At 39.6% G+C, this 20,296-nt stretch overlaps 1 protein-coding gene across 5 annotated transcripts in view; it reads left to right on the forward strand.

The window, feature by feature from the left end:
• The window catches only part of LOC121952440 (disks large homolog 4), an 81,960-nt gene that overhangs the window by 40,743 nt on the left and 20,921 nt on the right, over positions 1-20,296 (forward strand). For 3 of the 5 annotated variants that reach the window (XM_042499122.1, XM_042499121.1, XM_042499120.1), the window contains exons 2-3: positions 880-1,041; positions 12,516-12,572. In XM_042499122.1, the coding sequence (XP_042355056.1) occupies positions 880-1,041; positions 12,516-12,572 (219 nt within the window). The remainder of the gene's footprint in view (positions 1-879; positions 1,042-12,515; positions 12,573-20,296) is intronic. The other 2 variants (XM_042499123.1, XM_042499124.1) reach the window with 1 other exon arrangement.

The following is a 20,296-nucleotide window of genomic DNA, read 5'->3' on the forward strand; positions in this document are numbered from 1 at the left end:
CTGCAATCTCTGCTCTGCTCTGGTTGCTAGGCAGCCTGTCTGAGACACGGCTCGGTGATGCACCTCCCTCTCCGTCTGCCTCCCAAAAAAAAAAAGGAAGGAAAAAAACAGAAAAGAGAGAGTGGCAGAGCTGGCCATCAGGCCATCAGCCAAAATTCAGATGATCCCTCCACATTTCTCTGTTTTCAGAATGGGCCGCCTCACATCTGCAGTGCAGCAGAGCATATTGTGAGCCTGAGGGGCTTCAGGAGGGTGTACGGATTTGTGGCAGAAACACAAGCGCTAACCCAGAGAACAGTGTGGCAGGTCTCCACTGTGATGCTCCACACCTTCTGATGGGTTTGTGATGGAAAACGCTGTGTGCAGATTTTGTGTCATCACGCCTAGAATGAAACCTACCATGTGTGGCTAACACAGTGGGCTGCTGGCAGGCTGCCCAGGTGTGGGTTATCGGTAGGGGAGTAAGGCTACTAGGAAGAAGCTGCATGATCTGCTAGTGTAGAGCCTCTATGAGTCATGGATCTGGTTGCTCCATGTGGTTGTGGGGGACGATCACTTTGCTCAATGCACAATGGCAATATTGTGAGGCCTCTACGGTGCCTTCACTTTACACTTGTAGGCGTCACACATGTTATATGATATACAAGATTTGCATATAGATTGCCCACATTTGGCTACAGACGTCACTGTGATGAAAATACAGCTCTGTGAGGGGACTTTGACATTTACACCACTGTGTTTAAAGGATAACATCAGTGAAAGGTTACAGTGGATTCTATTTATGATTAAGTTTTTTTAATAAAATATGCTCAGTCAATAGCTGCTAATTACACGAGACTTGTTAGGACTAATGACTTTTTTCTGTCTGTGTGTGTGCAGAAGTACAGGTACCAGGATGAGGAGACGCCCCCCTTGGAGCACAGTCCAGCACATCTGGCTCCAGGGAAAAGTGCCGAGATGCTTCACATGAGTGACAAGAACCTCGCTGCCATGGAGGCCATACATGGCTACACACCACACACACATATCTCCCCTGTCAAGGTAGGACACACACTCATTCATGCATGATGTTGATCAATAAATAACAATAGACTAAAGCACAACACACTCTGCTGTCAGGCCCAGGGACTCCCTAAAAATTTGGTATTTTGCGCGGGGGCAATTACATCCTTTGTCACTCAGATTGTTGTGTGCCTGTTGCATGGCCTCACCTCAGAATGGGTCGTCTCATCGCATTTTTGATAAACTGGCAAAACCATAATCTGAAAAATAAACCCAAATTTAACGCTACGAGAGCCTAACTTCAAAAATGACTTCTATGATCCTTCTACTACTGTTACAACTATAACCGTAGCTAGAATTTCTTTTAACTGACTGCTGATAAATTCTCAAAAATTAAATATCATAACACCGAACAATATGTACAGATAAATAGTTGCTAAAATAAACTGATATTTAGATACTTAAATCTACTCAGATGGAGGCATTGTATCAATTTAGTATCTGGCATCAACAGATGCCCAAACAGGCATTCAAGGCTGACTATCAATTTTCACGTACATAGGTGTGAGACTAATAATAAAAATTGTAAGAAAACAGAATTATATTCTGCATGTCTTCATACTTAAAATGTATCATTGCCCTCATTTGGTATTCATATATTATTCTGTCTAATTTGCCTAATTTTACAAGCTTTAGAAATAAAATTAGCCCATACTGACTCAGTACAACATCAAATTTTTATCAAATCAAAATAGTTAAATTTTGTTCTGCATTCTTTCAAAGGTGCATGCAGGTCTTCATATAAAGCATAAATGTGCACTCAGAGCATGGGCTGAGATGGTCACAGAGCAAGTGAGTCCTGTAAGGCCTGTTAGTGTGCAAGAATATTCATTTCCTCTCAAAGGTGAAGATATTGTAACATGGTTCAGAAAGTGTTGCACGTTACCTTTGCTCAGCCATAGATCAGAATGTATTAAACTGTATTAAATTATGACATTTTTATGTGAGGCACTCAGATCAAAAACACTGAAATTATACTAAATGTAGCTACTGTAAAAGCTACATTAAAACACACAAATTAAAGTGAATTAATATTATAGAAATACTGCATCTAAAATCATAAGACAGAAATATAACCATGGTAACATGGTTTTCCTTATTCTAATTAGCTTCATTTAGAGACATAACATGCTGTAATGCTTGTTAAAAATTATATTAAATATTAAATTATATTATGCGTAATATAATTTTATTTCCCTCACACACACGCCATTTAGCTCATTACAGAATGTAATCTATCATAACCTGAACTTAAAATGATTCGTTGTCTGTTTTGAATTCCTGCAACACAGATACTTTAATGGGAATTTAATGTATTTATGAGGTAACACAGTCGTCAGATTAACTTTACACCTACACGAATGTGCATATGGTGCAATTTGATATCAGAACTTAACAACATGAAAATCTAAGTGCAAGTGGACATGCGATGCATTCAAGACTGAGTAATGTGATTTCAGGATTTCCCATTTCAGGATGCACTCAGCAATGACTTTGTCCTAATAGACTGTAATGTATGATGTAAAGCAATAATGATTTCAATTTACACTTTGAAATCTAAAATCAAATCCAATCTGTCTTTATTAGTTTTGTAGAGGAAAAATTATCACAACAAATACCTTGCCTGGCTTGTGTTGTTCCGGGAACAAACAAATAGGAACTGATTGATGCCTGTGATTCATTTCATGATCACATTAGACTGATCTTACATTTACTGGGAGAAGACTTTTGAAGTGGAAAGAGTAATCCAGAACTGTGTGCACACTAATTACACAATCACAACAGCTCCCAGCACAGACACTGCTTATTTGCAGTATTTATTTCTGACAAATATCTTACAAATGCAGAGAAACAAATGTCTGTGAGAGCTCTGTGACAAAGACGCTGACAAAGACAACATAAGAACTCCTGGACACACAGTCAAAAGATACAGCTGACATCAGTAGGATTGTGAGCGGAGTCAGGTTGCCTCGAGTGCATTAACAAATACATATTGTAGCTACAAATGCAAGCAGGTGTAAGCCGTAATGCGCACTTAATAACGATCCGTCTCATATGCCCACACATGTTATTTAACAGCCTCCCTGGCTATTAAGACTTAAGAGCTCCTGTATTTATTTGCTCTGGGGGGAGAAGTGCTTCTCTATTCCCCACATGGGAGTACACTGAAGTCCCCGAGGAGCAGATATGTCCATTAAAATGCTCTCTTTTAATGAGCAGAGAGGAGACTTATTGTGCTTTACTACTGCTATATTTAAATCATACAGAGCCTGTTTAGCATGAGCTGCGGAGGCCGTGGAGATTTCGCCTCGCGGGTGCTGCTGAGAGGGTGCTCAGTTTAGGAACACTGTCAAATTGAGGAGTAGTGGCATTGGAAAATCTGTTCCAGTCATACTGGGACACTAGAAACAATTTAATATTTGGCATCATGCACACAAGATTATTAAACGAGCGTCATTAAATGAGGGGGTTTATTGTAGCAAAAACATGTTGACTATGTGACAATACAAAACATTAGTTTTCGGGGTAATGCATGTAACGTGAATGTTCACAGCTGTGAAAGGTTTGAATGTGCAAAATCAAGAATATTCCATATTTTCAGGGCTTTTCTTGTTTTTGTTATTTGTTTGTCTGTGTTGTCCACTGTGTTAAAAGGCCTTGACACAGGTTAATGAAATCTAGATGTGAGGAAAATGTGAGGAGACACACTGTACTGCATGTCAGTAATCAGCAAAAGTTGTTTTATGCATTACAATCTGATTCTGTGTCTATGTGTTCACTGCTCTCTGGTTACTTGCATATAAAAAGGACCTGAACAAACTGCAGCTTGAACAGAACAGAGCGACCTGCTGACCGACCGGTTTTCATTTAATGGGATTGTTCAATGAACAATACGCAATAAGAGAAAAGCACGAGCGATAATTTGGTTGAGTCGTATGAGCTGCACTGGCAGACTAAAGCGTGAATCCAGCAGCTGCTGCAGCTGGTGGATGATAGCTGAAAGGTGGTACGTGTCCGTCTGTGTTAAACCACATTTTGGGTATGTTGTAAAGGTGCTGTATGTAACTGTTTTGAACTGTTTCTGAATTTTTAAAACAGACATGATAAAGTGCCAGTAAAACAGTGTAATTGTTTGCTTTTATAGAGGGTAAACGTGCTATCCTTTTCTGACCTTTCTTGCTGGTGTGATTAATTTCCTTTGTCCCCGTGGAGTTTGTCATCTAGCACATGCCATGGGATCAGTAGTTATTCACAGATGATGGGTGTACCATTTATTACAATGATGGGGAGGGAGACTTTCTGCTTTCCCTAAAATCCACCATTATGAGGTCATTTAAGTCTGTTTAAGAGAAAATTGAAAATGTGGCGTGTGCCCTCCAGTGTTTCAGGTCCATTATGTGACTCATTCAGTTATTCCCCAGAGGCTTGTGGTATCAGAAATTCAATATCTGTGAGTTAAGATACAGGAAATATCATTTCATGCGAAGTAATAATTACACTGTAAGTAAGAAGATTATATGTAAGAAGTCTCCAGATATCTATCATTAAAAGATAAGACTGGAGATATTCTATATTTTTCATATTGACAAATTCCATAAAAACACCAATAATCAACCTAACGAGTATTGCTTAAGCAGATATAGCTTGTACTTCTGTTAAGACATCCATTCTAATATATTAATAAGCTACACTCACACTGGGTGACATGTCCATTCATTATCATGAACATGGGCACTGACACTTGTTCTGAGTCACTGTCAAAACCACATAAACTATCCTGCTTCCATAAATACTCACCAGAGCAACAATGTGTATTAATCCGCAACTGATAATAGTCCCCTACAAACGCACTATTATTTTCATGCTACTATCTTGTTTGAGAAACGACTGCTAATATCTACAACGCCCGGCTGTTTTAGGAAATTACTGCGACTTTTTGTGATAAATAAAACCATGTATTTGTGACCTGTTTCAAAAGGAAAGAAAAAATGAGCTTGTGGCTGTGAGGCAAAAAAAGTGGTGGAATATTCAAAAATATTTTCTATGAACATCATCTGTTTGCTTTTCTTGGGAACTGTTCTCTGAATATCTTCAGGGTTTCCCACACATTCATTTATTCATGGCTGCCCACCGCGTACTGATTCGCACACTGTATTATGTACACCTGTAAAACATTAAAGGTAAAAAAAAAGAAAAAAGAAAATATTTCCTTTACTCAACACAAGTTGTGGATAATGTATACATTAATTCAACAACAACAACAAAATACAGCTCTCAATATGAACCGGTTCAGCTTTCATTTGTGCTATATGTCTGTTCTATCTCTTGATGCTTCACAAAGTATCTGCCAAAAAGGGAGATAACAAAGCCTGCTCCTCTCTGCACCTTGTCACGATTTCTTAGATGCCTTTTTGAAATACTGTTAAAACAAAGATATTTTCAAAAGAAAAATTGCATTCATTTTTATACATTCATCTTTCATTTTTCATGTACCTATGGCCTCTTTAATCCATGTCTGTGACAAGTGGCAACACAGAGGTGGCAGGTTTTATAGATGGATGAGGACTCATTGCTGATTGAAGGATTGTGCAAAGGAGTTTCACACAGATGCTTTTGAGATTCATAATCATGCAATCAAGTATTTTCTATCAGCTGTGAAAAGATGTTTTCATTTGTTTGATCCAAAAGAGTTTTGGATCTCTCTATGAATTCTGTCTTAACTGAGAGAAGGTGCGAACAAGTGTTGACATACTTGCAAGAAAAGATTTGCACTGTGCCAAGAAGGTGGTGATGAAGATCAAGTGGATCCAAGTTTCATTAAGCCTGTCTTGACAGTCAAGGCTGTGTATTCTGATGGAAGTATTTGCTTGCCAGCCAGGCCTAAACATTAGTAAGGTTTGCATATGGAAACCAAGTTCGTTGTGCAGATGCAAACTTCCCAACTCTTCCAATTTTCCCTGGAGGCTCCCATTTTTCACTGCCCTCTCCGGGTGTCCCCTCAGCGTCACATTTCTCCCATATTTCTTCCAATTTAGAGCCCCTCTACCGTGCGCATAATCTCCACAGGGGGACCAGGGGTCACATCCGCCCCAATATATGAAAAAGGAAAATTTGTGTTCAACATGCCTGTCCAAACCCAAGTAACTGAGCCCAAGAGATTAATTTTACTATTTTCTACCACTGACAAAAACAAGTAGGCCTAATAACAACAAACAACACACCTGGCTGATTACACGGCTGATCACACAGCTGACTGACAGACCACAGCAGACTGACAGCACGGCCCAGAGAGGGAGGACAAACACCCAAGTATTTCCTCATAGCATCCGAACAGATAAATGTTTAGCAGTGACTTCTTCAGACTTCTAAAAAGACTTTGTTTTAGTATCATTGTTTTAGTCGGACTTCAGATGGAATTATTTTCAGAAACGACGATGCATCCTCTCCTCGCTCCGTCTCTCATCCAGCTGCACTCTGCTGCTTTCATTTTCATCAGGAGCTGATATAGTGATTTTGGGGCCTGGTGCCCCAGCCTAAGTGAAGATGCACAGTCCTAGACTAAAGTTTAGCCCTGTGTGTGAACTGAATAGTGCTTTAGACTGCAGCACTTATACATATAATACATACATACATACATACATACATATAATGTATAATTCAGCAAAGGTCCAAATTGGAATGGAAACAGGGTCGTTTATGAATAGAAGAAAAAATATAGAAGATACTGTAGTCAAAGTGTCAGAGCTTTCAAATTGCATTCACGGTTTGCTGGTATAAACAGGAAACATTGTTTAAAGTCCATCAAATATAATGTGGATATTATTAGAACAAACTGTAATTTGTTTGACTACTTGTCAAAATGGTTGACCAAAGGACTGATTACTTTTCAGGCGCATGGTGTCAGGAAACGTTCTGTACATCAAGTACAGGACAGTGCATATTACATGACGCATGAAACATTCTCAGCCCACACAATGCCTGGGTTTCAGTTCTGAATGAGGTGATATGTAATAATTTTTAAACAGACCTGTTGCTGATAGGTGGGTTGTTTTGGTGTGTCCATGCAATGACAAGGACAGTGGTTACTTTTCTTTCTCTCTCTCTCTATATATATATATATATATATATGCTCTGGTGGAGAACGATGGTAATTAGCGGCGGTGCGTCATTACATATTGCCAGTTGAGGACCTGAAATTAGCACCAGGTGTTTTGTTACCATTAATGTTGTTCAGAGCGAGAGGCGATAAATACCTGTGTCTACTGCAGAATCATTTGACCTGGGTGTGAATGCCGATTGTACGCATTGCAGTTGCATTAAAAAGCCAGATGCTAGCGGGTGTTTTTTGTTTTTTTTGTGTAGTGGGAACAAGCATAAGATGCACTTAATGAAACTAGGATCCACTCAATCTTCATCATCAAATTCACATTTTCACAAATTTTTCACACCCTTTTTCAAATCAGTTAACACAGATCTCATAGAGTGACCCACTAACTAACTGTGTTAAACCAAAGGACAACATCTACTCACAGCTGATAGAAATTACTTGCATAATAGTGCTAGCACCTGTTGAAACTCCTTTGCACAAGCCTTCAATCAGCAATCAGTCCTTATCCATCCATTAAAGATGTCACCTCTGTGTTGCCTTTTTAAGCACGGGTCAAAGAGTCCAAATACACGTAAAAATGAATGAAAGTAACAACATGAATGAAGAAAACTTTCTTAGAAAATGTCTTTCGCTCTCTTACTTTACACTATTTAAACACAGAAAGAAAATCAGCAAAAAGGAAGCAACATAGAGGTTGTATCTTTTGGTGGGTGAGGACTAATTGCTGATAGAGGGGTTGTTCAAAGGAGTTTCACAAAGGTGCATTAAAGACTCATAATTATGCAAGTAATTTCTATCAGCTGTGAATAGCTGTTTTCCTTTGGTTTTACACAGTTAATAGAGTTTTGGGCTCTCTCTTTGAGATCTGTGTTAACTGTTTTGAAAAAGGGTATGAAAATGTGTGAAACCAATGAAAAAGTGTTAACACATTTGTAAGAGAGGACTTCTATTGTGCCAAGAGGGTAATGAAAGAAGATCAAGTGGATCCCAGTTTCATTAAGTGTGTCTTAGCAATCAAGAAAAACTGTAATTTGACCACAGAGAAGCACTAATTGCAAACTAAGCTTTAACATCTTTAACAGTGACAGATCTGAGATCTATAGAAATCTAGTACGCCTGTTTCCTCGCTACCACAAAAGCACTTCTGTCTGGAGGACTGTGGTTTAAAACTAGGCCGCAAAAAAACGGTTTCTTCATATAGTCCCTCCAGATATAACAGCTCCAGGTAATACTTTTGAGTAAAAATAATGCAGGTTTTATGAGCCAAAATCATAGTCCCAAGTCTCATCCTTCCTAACAGACACTTTGGAGATTTGCAAAATGAAATTCTGGTTCTCACTATGTCCGCAGATAATACTGGATTAAAACTTCAGAGTGAGAGACAAAACAGTCTTATAAAACAATTTGTTTAGTGTTAGGAAACTGAAATTAAAATGATAGCAATAATAATAATTTTATTAACACAGCTACACTGCAGGAAAATACCATCTTAGGATATTTTCTCCTATCACATGAAAGGCAGCATGTTGATGTTGTTCACAATGTTTTGGGAACCAGGATTGGCCCTATTTCTATTTCTGGAATACTGCCATTATTTATGAAGTCTTGTGTTTCTCTTCAGGGAGAAGTGAATGCACTGTGAAGTATAAAGGTCTGGACTCACTTAGTTCAAAGTGAATTGTTTGCATCATTTTATGTCAGTGGTCTGCATCCTTGTATAAAAAAGTATAAACAGATAGATATAAAAGTGACTTAATCCCAGGCTGATGGATGATTGTGGACAAACATTGTTGGAGCCATTTTGTTTTTTTACCCTTACAAGCTCTTGTCAGTGATTATGAGCACAGTATATATTCTGAAATGTCATGCGGGACATGCAAGTATTAACATTTTTTCTCGCCTGATGATGAGTTATAATTACATAATTGTAAAAGAGTATGAGGATAACGTGATTAAGTTAATGAGGGTTGTTTTTTGTTGAGGATTTTGATGAATGTAGGGCTGATGATGATGATCTTGGAGGCTAGTTTATCTGCACTTTGTGTTACCCCTTGCACTAGTATTGCTTCCTGACACCGTGTCATGATGACTGGCTCAGTCTTGACATTTTGGTTTTGTGACCCTGTTCATAACTGTGTGATATGATGAGAAATTTCTGTGGATCCCGTGGCCTGAATCAATCCCTTTCCCCCATGGTTTACTTTCACATTTCTCATTGCTTGTACGCTTTTCCTTCCCTTTTTTCACACAGTTCTCCTCCTGTACCTCTCTCTGCTTGTATCTGGCTACTGGCAGCAAAAAGCTTAAAGGGACATTTCACCATCAATCATAAATCTAGACTTTTTTGGGTGTGAGTTGCCAGTTTCTGGAAATGTTTGCTTTCTCATGCATTTAATGAAACTAGATGGTACTCAGCTATGTGAGCTCCCAATAGATGCACGCTTCCTTCTGCGTGGTGATATGGTTGGCAGGTGTATTTTGGTAGAAAGACAACTGTTCCTACACACTGTTCATAAAAAAGGTGTGTGGATTATCTTGTGTAACCGGGTCATGATTTCTGGAAAGAGACAGTGCTGTTGAGTTTTTCAAATGGATTTTTCGGTGCTTTGAGCACCACGAGTACCATCTAATTTCATTACATTGGAGAGAAAGCAGACATCTCTACGGCCGATATCACCAACACTCTACAATTCACACCAAAACGGTCTAGATCAGTGGTTCCCAACTGGTCTAGTCATGGGGTCTAAAATTCTCTATAGTCATCGGTTAAAGCTTCACACAGTGTGATATACTCAGCGTCATACTTGTGTTTGGCCATGTAGTCGAGCTACGCAGGAAACCGCACTTCAAATTAAAAGTTCTGTGCATGAAATTCCCTGTACTTCAAAATAAATTGTGTATTTTTTTTACAACCTTCACAAACTTCAGAATGGACCCACGTCACACTTGTGGACCATGACCCACCAGTTGGGAACCACTAACCTGTATAGATAAATGGCACTAAATTCTGCTGTGAGGGTCCAAGGACAGAGGGATGTGGTATGAAATAAAGCCCTCCGAGGCTAATTATGATCTGTGACATTGGACTTTAAAGATCAAATTGAAATTGAAACAGGAGCCCTTTGGGGCATGCTTTGTGACTGAGCTACAATGAGCATTGACCTGATGAATCTGTAAAGCACTTTGGGTTGTCTTTGGGAATATAATGTGCTATATAAATAAATTTGCCTTGCCTAAATGTAAGGGGTAAAGTATGTTGTTTTTTTTTTTTGTTTGTTTTTTTTTAGGTGAAATGTCCCTTGAAGGGAAGTTGACCTGTAAGCACAAAGTTGCCTCTTTGAACCTATTCACAAGCAAGTTCATAGTGTGTTAAATACGTTGTGTTAAATAAATCACTGCGAGTTGAATGCAATGCTCTCTGCTACTGTTAAAACTACTGGAGATGTGCCATTGAGCAAGGCACAAAAGTCCAGACATCTATTAACGGAGCCAAAAATGGAAGGCCATGTCTATATCAGGAAAAAGAGGGGCATATAGTATCTGTAAATATCAAGATCAGCATGAATCCACCTTCCAGGTAGTCCTGCATAGATCAGCAGATACAGCTGTCCCAACATTCATACTTTAATGACGCGCTTCGCTGCAATATAAAACTCTTCCAATGGGAGGAAAAGTGTCTCCTGACATGTGAAAAAGCTGCACTGCTGCTGTTTGTAAAATTCATAGGCTCAGGGTGCATTGTTTAGAGAAGCAGCATTTGTTGTGCTGAGTAAAATCCAATCTGCTTTAACAGGCGTAACGATCCCACTGTTCTTTAATGGTTAACCGATTCTGAATAAGCTGTTTTTTATTCGTCTGTCAATAACTTATCAATGACTGGAGGAGAGGGAACAGAGGTGCTACATCATCAAGCAAATGTTATGTTGTGTTTTTGCTGTTCTATTATTGCCCCTTTTTTGTGGTTTATGTAAATCGGTGCATAATATCACATTAATTCATAGGCAGGTACCTCTTTATTATAATTGTTGTGGAACTTAATGGCAACATATTTGAATACCTTTCCAAAATCTATAACACAGTTGGAAAAAACATGCAAACAGACTAATTCTTTTCCCTGCATGTCTCATTTGATGCAGATGCTCTCTGTAAGGCACCCTGCTGACAGTTCCCATTGTTATATGTGGCATGTATCATATTCAAAGAATACAGTATAAGCTCATTATAGATTTTATCAATAATATACTTCGGTATCAAAATTCATATTTGACATTTTTTGATATTTTGGTTCTTGTTTTGGTTCTGGCAACCTAGTTTTGTTTAACCATTGCTGTGAACCCAAATATGTATGTGAGTAAGTATGTCATATGAACCACAAACGGTTCAAAAAATTAGATAACGCACCTTAAGAGTCATTTCCTGTATCTGGATCATGTGGGTTTCACCTATAGACTGTAAAAATAATGAATGTAGCTACCATGACGTCACCTATTAATTTGTGGTTACCCGAATTGAAGCTTTGAGTACGGCATCGCAGCCGTCGCCATCTTGGCTTTTTCGAGCCAGAAGTGACCGAATTTAGAGTAAAACTTCTGAGGAGGGAGGGGTGGATTTAAATGGAATCCGAGGACACTGTCAGCAGACCATGGATGTATTATAGGGAAGTCTGGATACCCGGATCTAGTGGCCCATAGAACATACGTACTCGAGATTAACGGCAGCCGAGTGTGCCCGAGCTGGTAACTTCCACCAGTGGAGTGGCCGACTTTCGGATTAGCACCTCATGAACTTGAATGGCGGTTTCTTGAACTTGAATCTTGCAGCTCTTTTAGACTTTCCAAATATTATCAAACTGGATGGTTTAAATCTAGACAGTGATAGGAGTCAATTTGCAGTTCTGACGCTCACAAAAAATGATCTACTGATTGACAGACGTCTCTTTCCTGATGTATGTCAATAGGGAAAAGTCTTTTTGGGCCAGTGTGCATCACGTGACCGACTTGAACGGTGTAATTCCTCTTTTGGCGACTATGTAAACTTTGCATCAATGCCTGGCGCACTTCCTGGGGGCTTGCAGCAGACAGCCTGTTCACAGGAGTCTGCCCTTAGTTATGCATATCTTTAAGCCTTAATCAAATGTAAACAGGTAAGTGTATACCATTTCTTCCCATTGGTGCAGCTCGTAATGCATCATCTTTTGTTATAGAGCATCTTTGATCAACTCATCAGCATCACCTCTGATAAATGAAGGGTGGGAAAAAAACAAAGCGTTACCCATTGTTCTTCCCCTGTACACATCCACCTTGCCCTGCACAGTTATTACATTCTCCCTTCTGTTGTTTTACAGCCTGTGTTGATGTCTACGGGACACACTCCAATGTACACCTCTGCTGTTTCCACACTGGTAAGAGCAAAGCGAACCGAGCCGCCCCGTCACCCTGAAAGTTCCCGGTATCATCATCAGCCATCATCATCAGTCTGATTTGTGTCCTCATTTCCTGTCTTTGCTGGATTTGGTGTCACTCAAAGTTTGGCTGTCAGATCGCAGACAGACAGCTGCCCCGCCCCCTCGTTTAACGCCATTTGATCTGTCCTGCCAGAGTATGAGGTCATCTGTTTTCTGATGGTATCAGTGTGTTCATACTCATTGTCATTCAAATCTCCTTAGTCTGGCAGATTTGTTCCGCTTGTGCTCGATTACTATTTTTGGGAAAATCACATGACTGGAACTGAACAGTTTAATGTTGAATTCTGTTATTTTCACATTTCTACATCGAAAAATACACATTCTGGATCAGTGTAACAAAGTGTTTTGTCGTAGATTTCTCCAGAATGAGGTTTCTCAGGCTGAATTTTGCATACACAAAATCTATCCAGTAATATGGAAATAGGTGGGAAAGTCCTTATGATGTGTGACATGAGCAAAGATAAAACTAATCCTCCTCGTGTATCACTGTTTAAGCCTCAGTGGTATGTTGAAGGTGTCATGGAGCACGAGGGTCTGATAGACAGAAAGATGTAATGCAGGACAGAATGAAACCTGTAGGTGTCAGTGTTAGACTGTGCACAGTGACTTCCATAACCTTGCAAAGACAGCTTTGCTGCTCTCTCAATAAAACATTTTTTATGATCAGACAGGCTGCATTAGCCTCATGAATGGCTCAAAAGATCTTGTCTTTCTTGCAAGGTAAAAAAAAAGTATAATACGGAATTCATACTAAAATGTCATTAATTATTTCCTCCTTCCTTAAGAAAATAACAAATTACCGTGTATTAACTTTAGAAGGTTGAATGAAAAACTTGAACGCAAAAGCTATTTAGAACTTGAAAAAGGGAAATGACAGGATCATTGGAGAGAGCGGACTATAAAATCTGGCTTTCCGTCTCTCTGTCTCCGTCATACAAGTTACTCTTGTAACTATACATCATTTCTTGCCTTTGTCTGCTTGCCCCGGACCTTAAATATACACCATCTAATAGTGCCAGCTTACAATTAAACTGTTAACATATAGGGCATTCTGCACGCCCGTCAGCACAAAGTCAGCAGTCATAAAAATGTGTTTGTATGTACTCCCTCACATATAACAGAAGTACTTTACTATGCATATGCATGCATGCAATTTTTCTACACTGGCTAGTTAAAGTATGTTCTGTCTCTGAGATGCATTGCAATATGTATGTGCATGTCTCTGCAACTGCTGCGGTGCCCGTGTGCTTGTCATTGATGTGTAGCTGGTGTCGTCAGTCTGTCTCTTTATTGCTTTAATGGTGTGGGCTTTGCCAGTACCACTCTGGGCTTCATTGATTTATGGGGAAGGATTGTCTCTGAAAGCACTGCAATGGTTTGGCAAAGTAAGAGGAGGTCTTTGGGTTATGTACATGATTTAGAGAAGAGGTGCTTTAGCTTCAAATGACATCTTTTTTTTCTTTCTTTCTTTTTTTTACTTAGGGCATAATGTAATTAGAAATGATTTTTTTTTCACACCACACAGAACGTTTGATATTGATCTGGGCTCATATTAATGGGTCTTCCTACTCCTTCTACTGTATATGACTCTATAAGTCTGCACTCATTCTTTTATTATAGGGCAACATAAATTGTTGTGATGGGTGTTTTTCTTACTGTTGTGCAATAAAAGTTTATGTTCTATCTAACAGCAAACACGAGATCAAAATAAATGCTGTCATATACCACACTGTACACAATACAGAGCATAAAAAGGTTTCTATACAAAGCTGAGAATCCATCATTTTCTCTCTTGTCCTAAAATAATACAGTCAAGAAGAGTTGTTGCAAAAACGGAGGCTAGGCTAATGAGCATAGTCTTAAATCTTCAGTGCTGCACAAAGGGTATTTCCCTGCCTTTGCAGTGAATCCCACAGGCATCTAATTATTGAGCTAAGCTTGGCTGAATTCAGTATTCAAGATAGCTTCAAACTTCACATATAGACATAAAAGACGGCATCCCTGTGTGTGTATGTGTGTGTGACTCTGAGGAAGCAGGAAAAAAATACCCAAATTACCCCAAACGTAGAGAATGAATGGAATTTTAAAGGCATAGATTGCTATGTCTTTAAAATTCCATTCATTCTCTACATTTTGGATGAGCTTCACTCACACGTCGACTACCCTGGAGGCAGCGCTGTAGCTGCTCTCCGTCTCTTTTCATAACACTCTACCTTTGGCTTTATTCACTGGCAGAGATCTGTCTCAAAAATAGTCTTGAAGGAAACTGTTTTTCCTGAGCTGAAAACATTACACAACACATTTGCCATGTATCCTTCACCTGACGAGCCAGGAGTGAGAACCAGCAGGCATTAAGTGCCTCTTGAAAGACCCCCACCGCCCAGTTTATGTTACACTCTGTCTCTTCTAATGAAAACGGATGCATATCACTTTGTCTCCTCTGTAACCACGGAACTGTTCCTATACAAAAGGCTTTTCACACAAATCCTCTTCAGACAAAACAGTCTCTAAGATGTTTTTGGCACTTAGAACAAAAAAAGCAATGTTTTTAATGTAGGGATTCAATTACTGTTTTCTGTAGTGTTTCCCCAAGAGCTCCCCATTACACCCTCCCCTTTCTGCTCTGCACTCTTGTCTGGCTGGTATCGGGTTTCTATCTTCATTTTCTCCGTCCTCCTTTCTTTTCTTTAATAAATGTTTAAATATGTCCCTGCAGCTTCGGTGTAATTACAGTGCAGCAGCAGCTCAGGTCCTTTGGGAAGGAGAGAGGAGAGAGAGAAAGAGGAGGAAGAAAAAAATATGCATGCAGAAAGAGGAGGAGAGAGCTGTTCATGCTGAATGGCAGAGTGAGACAGATAGAGAGGGCCTTGCAACTGGAAGGGTGAGAAAATTAGATAGGTAGACGGAGGAATTTTATTTAACAAAATGAGAACGTCAGCTGACAGCTTGTCCTTCAGCATGTCCTTACATAAGTCTGCTCAGTGTGTGTGTGTGCCTTTGTGTGTATGTGTGTGCGTATATATATTACGTGCTTGTCAATCCATCTGTCTTTCAAAAAGAGAGAGCTCGAGCAAGCTGTGAGAAAGGAATGTAGATTTAAATGGGAATTTTTCTCATCTTTTTGTTAGCAGTTGTGTGCCTTTGCAAGCCTATATCCACCATTTAATAATACATCTAAGGAATGAAAAAGATGGCAGGCACAAATGTAATTTCCTTTACAAATACAGTCCTATCTTTACCATAGACTCTATGTAAAGATGGACAACATGACTGCTCTTTAAAAGTGAAGCCAAAACATCTTGCTCACCCCCCTGGTGGCTGGCTGCAGTATAGGCCATAAACCCCGCCCCCTCCATGGCAGTGGATGGGACATTGTGTCCTTATAGAAAGTTATCACACTGATGTATGTATGCAGGTTTCCCACACATTCATTTATTTTTGGCAGCTCGCCATGATTAAAACAAGCTACCGCGTGTTTTCAATGTTTTTGAGCCGAAATGTCATTACGAGCGCAGTTTTAATATATAAACACCGTTCAGTTATTCATTGCATCATACTTTTAAAATATAGAGTGTACTCTGAGCACAGATGGAGTAACTGCCAGATGCAGTGAAAGTAAAATTTAATAAATGATTTCACCGATATAAAGAAGGCCCTGACATAAAACTAGGCCAACTCTGCAGTAGAAAGACGCAAATACTTTTCAAATTGGTGCTTCATGACTACAGAAAACAGAGAAAAGGGGTTCTTTTGCTCAATAGGTAGAAACCTACAACTACCAGAATGCTTCGTGCTTGCTGGCGGGTGACATAATGTGAAATGGTCCGTGTGAATCAATGGCGGCCAGAAAGATCTCGTATTCCAGTTAAATGGTAAGATAAAAGCTCATCTACACATACTACCCACATTGTTTTGATACAGAGCTCAACGCATAGATTGTAATTCAGTGGGAAAAACTGTTCTAAGTATTGATTTTTTCTGATAAGTGGTTTTAATTAGTTATTTGATGGTATAAGCAGGGGGTGTGATGTCATGATTGACAACTGTGACTGACTTGCAATTAAGTGGAGCAAGTGTATGTGTGGGACCACAATTATCCCGATCACTGCTGCGCAGACTCTGGCTCCAAATTATGTTACCATTACAGGATGGCAGCACCCATATACAAGATATTTGGCCTCATTCTTTTTAAAGTCGAAAAATGGAAATGTATCATCTTCTTTACCTTCCTTCAAGTGCTTTGCTTTGTTTGTCATCATATGAAAAAGTATAAAACAAAATTGCAATTGCTGTCCATGGTACTGAATTTATTGGCAGCAGAAGGGCTGTAGGGCTTGAGCAGGACTGTAATTACAGTCCTTATGAAGGTCTTATTGATATTGCCTCAAACTGTGATGAGATGAAGCCAATTTTTTCTGTTTCAATCAAAAAAGAATTGCAGTAATTTGAATTTTAGAAACAGATTTGTTTCAGACAAATTGCCAGGAAATATTTTATGTCTAATCCTCACTAAAACTGAAAAGGGACGAACTAAAATAATCTGATGTCAAGCTACATTTTTCCAAACTTGCTGCCACCACAGTGTTTAGGTGTCACTATTTGGACTGACTGACTGTAGAACTGGGGCTTACAGGCCTCCAGCCCCCTCTCAGTTCCAAGTGCTCCCTAGGACGAGCCAGGCCAGTTTGAGCTGCTTGTCCTTCTAAGTTCAGCCAAAGTATAATTCCTCCCCCTCTCACATCACCAGCGTCGACATTATACAGAGAGACAGCTAAGTAATTGCCATCAAACTTTCCTGCTCCCTCCTCTTTCCCCTGAGCAGCGGGGATGGGAGGGGTACAGTACAGTAGCAGCAGAAAATATGAACTGCATTCTCGCTGAGCACAGAGACCAGTAGCAGGGAGGCACCTCACCGCTATCGCAGTCCACTGCCACAGGAGACTAGAGGGATCTGTCTGTAAATGCTCATTTTTACTCTGGATGGGTGATATCTGAAGACAGGACGATTGTGTCTTAGATAATAACGAGCCTTATCGGCTTTGAGTAATTTTTATAACTCGAGCCTTGGGTCGGAGGATGACACTGGGCTTCCTCAAATGAAGTCGCCAGCACCGACTCAGCAAGAGGAAGACACTAATTGGGCTGAGCTTTTCCTGTGCTTTTGGATTTAAAGGTGTAGCCTGTGTGTAACACATGCTATCTTCGTTATTATATCTTTTATTTAGACAGAGTGGAAAGCCAAGCTGAAACTGTGTGTGTGTTAAGGTAAAATATCTTTTGATTGAGGCATTGTGGACGCTCTGAGCTGTCTGATCGACTGTTATGGCAGGGCCTAGATCTAACGGTTTTCTTTGCAATGATGCTTTTGTTGTATTGGTGAAAGCAGACACTTCCAGAGCAAACTCTTGCAGCCACTCACTTGGCGTATGTTGTTTTGGGAAGTGAGCTCCCAGTTTCAGCCACGATTTGCGTTTCGGCACTGAAGCAGAATGTTTATGTCCGTGTGGTACGCCAAAAAGATGGGCTGCCGGTTCCTCAACAATGTACGGAAAGCCAAGAAACATCGACATCATAAGATGGTAGGCATGTTTTCTCAGTTTTTTTTTTGTTTTTTTTTTTACTAAGCCTGTGCCTCAATATTTTTTGGGAAATCTCAATGAAAATGTCATAATGCTTCCTGGCTCAGAGGTGGTGCTTGAAGAATATGTTTGATTATGTTATCATTATGGTACCAAGGCTTTGTTTTGTTTATCTGTACAGACAGGAAACTCAAGGCTATGGCTGCACTTAAGGCCTGTGATAGATATTTTAATTACAGTGAGCCTGAGTAATCAAATTTGGCAATACTAATCAAATTCTGCTTAGGCTGTGTGTGTGCAGGTACATATATTTGTGAGTCCTCCTCTACTGGTGTGAAGTTGGGGTGGGCTATATGGCCCTAAGACAATATCAAAGTATTTCCAGGCATTTTTGCAATAATTCTTGATGATATGACAAAATACTAAAAAAGCACTTTATTATCAATTTCAAGATCATAAAATTTATTTTATATTTTATTTTAAAAAGATCCCTCATTTCAAGTTTACAAACAGAGTCAGATTCAGATTCTGTGTAAAATATAAACAGTACATTAGAATAGAATTAACCTCAAATTAAATATCTAAACGCTTGCCAAATACAAAAAAATATACCCTTGAATCTACAAGTAGAATTTATATAGTGTGTGTCACTCAGCGTTGACCATCAAATCCAGCTTCACACACACACACACACACACACACAAACAGACTTAAGATTTATTTTGACAGGCTGTTGAGTTACAAACACTATCACACATTTATTAAAAATGCGTGGCTGTCCATAACACATTTGGGGAGCCCAGGGCTAATGATGCCACTGATTCCACAGTACTGAAGTAGCTCTGAACTTTATTAACTACTCTATTTTCGAGCTGGTAGACAGTTTGCTTTCAGCCTTGCAGAACTAACGTCATTATAGTCAAAATATTGCCAATATCACAATATAAGTTTTTCTCATCATATTAAAAACTTACTATACTGGTATTACCATGAACAGTATGATATGGCACACCCCTAGTGTGAAGGTGCTATTTCTTTCATTCAATTTTCCAACAAAAAGGGAGCTGTGGGTCACTATCAACCTCATAACCTGCACGCTACCTTTCCCAGCACTCCACAGACATACGTGGGATTTAATGAGGAGCCAATAAGTGAGCAATGTGCATAATGTGATCAAATTAACCTCTGTCACATCCTGCACTAAAACCCACACACAGAGGTAGCTAATTCACCAGCCGTCCACAAAAACATCTGAGCTAAACATTAAAAAAAAACACTTCACACAAACCTTGTCCTCTCATTTTGTTTTCTTTAACAGCCTTGCACAGCCCCGAGGTAAGGGTCAGTCTGGAGTACCGGTCTGTACCTCTTTCTGTCTCTAAACAGAAGGCAGCGCTTTAGATGCAAACTGAAATTGTGCAATACCCATAATGCCAGCCTGCTTAATTATTGCTATCAAAATACATCCATTGGCTTTATCAAATACAGGCCAATTCATAGTCTGACATTGCGTATATCAACGGAGGTCATTATCTTGCTTATTGGCTGGATGGTTTTAATGTGTTAAAGGTCTTCCAGCTGCTGCAAGGTGTGCAGGACGTGCAGTGTAAAGCCTCTCTAATGCAACCTTTGGTTTGTATCCAATGTGCGCTCACACGTGACATCATCCCCTCTGATGATATTGACGTATTCCTCACACACTTAATCTCAGTGGGAAAGGTAAAGCCGGTGTTATATATATCTGAAGGCTCAACTAAACACTGCCATGTCGTTATTATTGGCGTTACTTTACCTGCTTCATGTGAAACTGTCCATCAGACTGAAAGCAACTAGGAGGTGTGAGCGTGCACAGAATGGGTCATAAGCCTCTGACAAGCATGCATGTATGCAGGCACACGTGCACGGAGCAGGAGAGAATGATCAGATCACCTGAAAGTCTCGGGATTCACATTTTGAGGAGGGAGTGTATACAGTGTTTGTGTGTGTGTGTGAGAGAGTGTGAGAGTGTGTGTGTGTGTAGCTGTATCTGTAACAGAGGCTGATTCTTTTGGTGTCCTTTGCTAAATTGCCAATACAAAGTCT

The sequence above is a fragment of the Plectropomus leopardus genome, chromosome 13, assembly GCF_008729295.1.
Source record: "Plectropomus leopardus isolate mb chromosome 13, YSFRI_Pleo_2.0, whole genome shotgun sequence".
In the NCBI taxonomy this organism is placed as follows: Eukaryota; Metazoa; Chordata; class Actinopteri; order Perciformes; family Serranidae; genus Plectropomus; species Plectropomus leopardus.